General features: G+C 36.4%; 1 protein-coding gene across 2 annotated transcripts; it reads right to left on the bottom strand.

The window, feature by feature from the left end:
• Positions 1-3,479: 3,479 nt before the first annotated feature.
• On the bottom strand, positions 3,480-5,693 carry LOC103438236 (transcription factor bHLH61-like). 2 transcript variants are annotated; one of them, XM_029102158.2, is made up of 4 exons: positions 5,407-5,693; positions 4,324-4,458; positions 3,951-4,121; positions 3,480-3,852 (listed from the first exon to the last, which is right to left on the bottom strand). In XM_029102158.2, exons 1-4 carry the CDS (start codon positions 5,482-5,484, stop codon positions 3,757-3,759), a joined length of 480 nt encoding a protein of 159 aa, XP_028957991.1. In that variant the 5' UTR covers positions 5,485-5,693; the 3' UTR covers positions 3,480-3,756. The 2 variants fall into 2 exon arrangements, with proteins under 2 accessions (XP_028957991.1, XP_028957989.1); XM_029102156.2 differs by having other exon boundaries at positions 3,951-4,124; positions 5,407-5,672.
• Positions 5,694-6,992: the final 1,299 nt, after the last annotated feature.

The following is a 6,992-nucleotide window of genomic DNA, read 5'->3' as shown; positions in this document are numbered from 1 at the left end:
CCTTCATTTTTCCTAAATACCTTATTGTATCCAACTAGCTTTTTGTCTTTGGGCTTAGGAACCAACTCCCAAACAGAGTTCTTGTAAAAAGACTCCATTTCTTTTATCATAGCACTTATCAACTATCTCGCTCATCACTTGCTATAGCTTCTCGATAAGTAGTCAGATCTTCTTGACTAATGTTAAGAGCATAATTAACTTCGTCTTGGTCAAACCCAAATATGTCAGGTTTCTTCTTGTTCCGATTAGGTTTGTCCAGTGTTATGCATCTTTGGAATGCAGGTGGATTGTTGGTTGGAGTTTGAACCATTTAGAATGTTTGGCGGATTTGAGTGCTTTCAATATGTCATGTTTCTTTCTCCACCTAATTCCTAACTGGTGAACGATGTTGATGCTCTTCTTCTTCCTCAAAACCATTAGATTTGGCCTTTTGCTCGATTTGCTCCACCTGAGCTTTTTCATCTGAACTGATTAATGGAATCTTTGTTGCTTCAATTTCAGCATCGTCCGTCTTCTCCCTATTGCTATCAACTTTATTCAGAGGCATGGTTGTCTTATCAAAGACAACATCTCGACTAACAACCTTTTTGCTGTTGTTGAAATCTCAAAGCTTGAAACCCTTAACTCATTTCTCAAAACCTAAGAATATACAATGTGTAGACTTCGGTTCGAGCTTGGACGTTTCATCACTTGGAATATGTGCACATGCACTACAGCCGAACACCCTAATCTTGGAATAGTCCACCGGCTTCTCAGACCATACCTTTTCTGCACTCTTAAAATCAAGAATTGTAGATGGTGACCTATTAATCAAATAACTTGCATGATTAACAGCCTCTGCCCAAAAATTATTAGGCAATCCTGCATGAAATCAGATGTTCTTCTCTCTTTCTCTCTCTATGAGAGTTCGGTTCATCTTCTCAGCAACTCCATTTTGTTGGGATTTTTCTTTACTGTGAAGTATCTTATGATGCCTTCATGCTTGCAGTAATCGGTGAACTCATTACTTGTATATTCACCTCCATTATCACTTCTCAGGTACTTGATCTTTCTTCCAGTTTGATTCTCGGTTTCTGTTTTCCATTCCTTGAACTTTGTAAAAACCTCAGATTTCTGCTTCATGAAATAAGCCCAAACCTTCTTAGAAAAATCATCCATGAAAGTAACAAAATACCTGGCTTAACCATTTGATTTAGTTGGTATATGGCCCCAAACATCTAAGTGAATATAGCTGAGTTACTCATTGATTCGATTATCAATACTGCCACTTACAAATGATACCTTTTTTTGATTTCCGAGAACACAGTATTCATAAAAGTTCAGTTTGCAAGATGACACACCTTCCAACATGCCTTGCTTGTGTAATTCTTACAACCCTTTCTAGCTTATATGCTCGAGCCTATGATGCTAGAGTTCAGTCTTGTCTTCTACACTCTGATTTACAAAAATAGCTGCTCCCCCGACTATAGTGGTCCCAAATTAACTTATACAACTTATTGGGTTGTAGGTCACCCCGCATTACCACTAACGATCATTTGGTTACCCTGAGTTTTCCTTTTTTAGACTTGTACCCATAACCGGCCTCATCTAAAGTACCTAAGGAAATCAAATTCTTTCTTAGTCTAGGGATATACCTGACATTCTCCAAAGCTCATATCATCCCATCGAACATTCTGATTCGAACAGTGTCGATTCCTCTTACAGGACATGAAGAATCGTCCCCTAGACTTCATCACTGCTGACTTCCTTGTAAGTATCGAACCATTCTCTTACTGCACATATATGTAACGTGCATCCAGTATCCAAAATCCAATTTGTGAAAGCCTTTGAGCCCGATGTTACTGAAAGAAGCTCCCCGTCACTCACATGCTCGGTGACTGCACTAATTGAACCTGAACTTCTTTCCATCTTGGCTTTCCAAATCTTGCAGTTCCTCTTCCAATGATCGGCTGAACCATATTCGAAGCAACCTTTCTTCTTTTCCTTTTTCTTCTTGGATTTTGACCTACCTCTGTTGCCGATTTTCTCTTCCTTTGTCTTTTCCCACCCCTCTCCTTGCCTTTGGCATAAAGGCCTTGAGAGCTTTCAGTTATATCATCCAGTTTAGCATATGACTAAAGAGCTTGAATTACGTCTTTAAGCTTTAGGTACTCTTTTCCAAACATTAGAGATGTTCGAAAATGCTTGAAAGACGAAGATAGAGACCTCAGCAAGATGATAGCCATATCATCATCTTTGTAAGTTTCTTCAACCTTCTGAAGATTAGCTATACAATTCTGGAATCTGCATACGTGATCTTCAATATCACCTCATTCTTCTAGTCGAAGCCCGAATAGTTCATCCTTTAGAAAAAAGCTTATTGGACAATGTTTTGCCCATATAAACATTCTCCAACTTTTCCCATGCTTCATGGGCAGTCATTTTTTCGGTGAAGTGTGACCGAACTGATCTTGTGAGATGGATCTCAATGGAACTCTTGGCCTTTTTGAGAACCTTAGTCCATGCTGCTTCTGTTATGTTTTCCGGCTTCTCACCATCGAGTGCATCGTCCAAATCCTGCTGTATCAATACGTTCTTCATCATCATTTGCCAGTTCGTGAAGTCATCTTTACCGTCAAAGGGCTTTAACGCAGGTCCTAGATCCGCATTCATCTTCCCTTTTAACATTGTAAAACACCTTGATCCTAGCTCTGATACCAATTGTTGAAAACCACGCCCACTAGACCTTGTTCTTTAATGTAACCAATGGCAATAGACTAAACTAGCAAATATAAAAAAACTTAGAAACACACAAGAATTAGACTGGTTCGGCAGAACTTTTGCCTACGTCCAATTGTGATTTCTCTAGGTAGAGAAATCACCGCTCCTTTGATTTTAATAGAGATTACAGAACTTTTGCAAACCCTAGAACTAATCTTAAAACTCTCGGCTGTCTCTGGCTGTTTTCTCTCTAAAAATTAAGCCTTGCCTCACCTTATTTATAGGCATAAGGTCGGCTTACATGTCCCAAGGCTGATTGAATTCCTATTTCTAAGTGGACTAGAAAATTACACTTATCTAAATCCAAATTGACTTTTAGAAATCCAAACCTAAATTGAATAAGGAAAATTGAAATTATTTCCTAATCCCTCTAGGACAAGAATCGGCCTCTAATTTTCCTAAAACAATCCTAAACCAATTAGGACATATATGTGTGGATCTCCACATGTGAACCACTAAATGGGGTTACATGTGAGGGGGAGTGTTGGAATCCCACATCGGTGGGTGAAAAGAAAACAAAGGGGTTTAAATATGATTACCCCACTCTAACTAATATCAAGGTCTTTTGTGATAAAACCCTACACCTTACGGATTGGGAATGTGATAAAGTTAAGAATAATATCGATATTGTTAGAATGGGGCTCCACGGGCCCGCTAATCCAAAAATCCAACATCTAATATATTAATCAACTAGAGAATCAGAATTGATAAACCCGAAGTTGAATAATTATTCTTTTTGTTTAAAGCTTTATTAATTCCTTGATAATCAACACAGTCAGCCATCCTAGCCAGCTATAGCTACAACTACAACGAAACTCGTCTAATTAAGTTGTTTGAAGCTTGATTAATTCTTTGATAATCAACATCATCATGCCAACCTAGCTAGCTACAACAAGAGAGAAGCCAAACGAGGATATTTATCCAAGAAAGCGAAAAATGATCATCATCGTCATCACGAACATAAATAGGTAGTTATATATAGCAACCGAATCTTGATTACGAATTTTCGGTATTTTCGCTCCAGTTTTTTATAGCCACTGCCACTGCTTGCTTTACTGCATGCGCGTCAATGCTCTCACCTTCCTCTTCATTCTATACATCAAAGTGAAATAACCTTATAGTTGCTGTCATTAACATGTATATAATTCTCTTGCAGTAATTATTTATATACAGGAAATGAAATGTCTTACTTCTCCTCCAACTGCCTGTAACCTGAAACTGTCTTCACAGGAAACCCTAGCTTCAAGGACATTGAGACCCAAGTCTTCGAAAGCTTCCAGTACAGACACAAGCAAACCTGGGCAACTCTTCTCAGAAAACACATTTATCAGAAATCCTTTTTCTAGGGTTTCCACTGTAACCTGCTGAATAATAAGGACATGTACAAGTTATAACAAATTAAAACTCCATTATATATTACTACCCATACAACTAAAAAGGATACTTATTAAATTGATATTAAAACTCCATTATATATTACTACCCATACAACTAAAAAGGATACTGATTAAATTGATCATAGTACTAGATATGGAAAAGGGTGAATTCTGTCTGTATAAGTACCCCAGGCAACGGATTTTGGTCACTTGATGAAGAAGTAGTTTGTGCATTTGCAATATCTTGATTCAGTCTTTCCACCTTTTGTTTTAGCTCTTCAATGTACTTGGAGGCATCTACTATGATTGAGGTTTTGTTTAGCTGCGACACATGCACAAACAAAAACTATACTGTCATATACATTTGATGATATCAATAATGAACATACACACACACACACAGAGGCACACGCGCATATATATATATATATATAATCAACATATATGTATACATATATACACACACTCTCTCTCATAGATTTAGATAATTAAAGAAGTACTGTCATGTAAGAACATCTTGCCATGGGTACAACTGACGGCTTGCTACTTATAATGAAATTCCAAATTAATTGATCTCTCTCTTTAGATATATAGATTTAAGTAAATTACACAAATAGAAACTAATCTAATTCTAATGTTCGACCGTAATCAAGATAACATATGGGATACTGAGATCTTTCAGAAAATGAATATCTATCGAATGGCAACCACCAGAGAGACAAACATACACACTAACTGTTAGAACTTTTAGCTTTTGACGACTCACAGCATACTACTTATAATATTGTTTCAGTTTCTCTTGATAAGCTTAACAAACCACAGAAATAAATTGTTTTCATATATAATATTAACATAAATGTTCTCATGGTATCAAGCAACAAGGAAACAGTATAATCACACTCACTCTTGGATTTGATATCAAAGGTGAAGAATAAATGACGTGCTTTTGTTGTTCTAATCTCAACCTTTGATATCAAATCTAAAGGTGGATGACCATGAATTCTTGGTCTCTAGGTGACCATGAATCTTGGTCGCTAGGTGACCATGAATCTTGGTCGACTTATAATATGAATTCTTCATCGGTTTGAAAATCAAGAGAGTGGTGCAGAAATAAGATATTTTCAGGGGGTAGCCAACACAAAAATGAAACCAATTGTATTTTGTGTTAATGGAAAGAACAAGTGTGGTTTAGTATATATAAAACTTGGAGAAATTTAGGCCAATACGATAAAGGGAAAGCCTGAGAAATGAATGCAGCAGGAGGAATTACAGCATGAGAGTTGGTAATAGAACGAAGAAGTTGCAGCTTCTCATAGAGTGCTGCCCTCTTGTGCTCCCTAGAAACCATGGAAACTGGAAAAAGTAGGATATCGGATTCGATATATATTTCAGATTTACCAGCTTTCTCTCTTGCCCCTCTTCTCTCTCTTCCTTACACAAGTCTCTGAAAAGCTCTGAAAGCTTTTTATAAGAGGGCGATGAGCTCTCAAATCTATATGATCACCTGTTTTCTTCCCTGCACATGACTGCCTCAGTTTATTTTTTTCACAACAAATTATTAATGTACTATAGATAATAGATTCTGGCTGCAATTACTGACATGCCCTTCTATTTCATAGTACAAATTGTTTCCTTTTTTTGCCCATATTACATCGCATGGCAAGGGATAACATTCCTCGTTAATCCTTGGGATGATTAATTGCACATAACTAATCATTTGTCTTCTTATTATATTAATACTAATAGGCTTCTTAAACCTAAAGTTTACTTAATTTGTTGGGTAGAACAATGCACTAGACCAAATGGTTCCAGAAAAAGTAGAATTCAACATGATTTATTCACTACACAACTTAATTTAACATGAAACACACATATTCATCATATCATGTATATACATGATAAAGTGGAATTCATCAATTCTTGCTGAATAATTTTCAGATATAAAAGTTAAGTTAACCACCTTATAATATAAGATCACGTTAATGTCCTTGATTAAAGAAATGCATACCAAGCCAGGTGTCCTAAACTAATAATTTATGGGCACTTTCCAACATAATATTCAAGCTGTTCAGCATAAAATCATAGATCATATCTGCAAAGTTGCTAAAGATTAATAATTTAAGAATAGTATATATTCTTCGAGTTACTAATCAAATTATAAACCCAAGTTTTCTTTCTTACCTGTATATACATGTCTTAAATTATAAGGCCAAGTATTCTGTATATTATGTATCTGGTGATAAAAACAGTAATAGTGATATTAAGAGTGATCAGTTTCACATGCTTGTTTTTGGAGTAGTCTGCAAGTTGATATGCACAAAGCTAAGGCCACTTGATCATAAGCTAGAAGACATTTAGGGTCGGATATAAGCTTGAAAACAAAACAGAGTTTCTGTCTTTCATATTCTGAATATTCATTATATATATATATATATATATATATATATATATATATATATGTATGTATGTATATTTGCATATATATGCATCCACCAAAATTATGAATTATTAGTGAATATAGATGGGAAAATGATACAGAGAAAGGGGTAGAAAGGGAAAAAAAAGAAGTGAAGGGCGGGAAGGAATGGGGGAATCATAATCTCGTGATGGAGATAGAGGGATCAGGTGGGAGTGGCAACTGTGGATTTGTGGAATAGGCCAACCATCGAGCCATCGAAACAAGTGCATGAGAAGAGAAGCAACAAAATATATGTTTAGTTTGTGAGTTCTGGAATGCCTCCAAACACTCCTCACGGGGGGGTTTTTTTAGCTTAGCCTCTTCCCCTCCTCTCCGTTTGCCCTTTTTGTCCGCTCCTTCTTTCTCTTCCTCTCTCTACACGTGCCATTTTTACCTTC

Source organism: Malus domestica, chromosome 01 (assembly GCF_042453785.1).
Source record: "Malus domestica chromosome 01, GDT2T_hap1".
Taxonomy (NCBI): Eukaryota; Viridiplantae; Streptophyta; class Magnoliopsida; order Rosales; family Rosaceae; genus Malus; species Malus domestica.
Note: the sequence above shows the minus strand (reverse complement) of the source record. Positions and strands in the feature narration are given on the sequence as shown.

Bases quoted from the DNA above. Each gene is read 5' to 3' on its own strand.
- LOC103438236 (XM_029102156.2), bottom strand. From the start codon at position 5,484: ATGGTTTCTAGGGAGCACAAGAGGGCAGCACTCTATGAGAAGCTGCAA. The intron at 4,125-4,323 runs GTACTTATACAG...CTTATTATTCAG, and splicing joins ACCAAAATCCGTTGCCTGGG to CAGGTTACAGTGGAAACCCT. The intron at 3,853-3,950 runs GTAAGACATTTC...TTTGATGTATAG, and splicing joins TACAGGCAGTTGGAGGAGAA to AATGAAGAGGAAGGTGAGAG.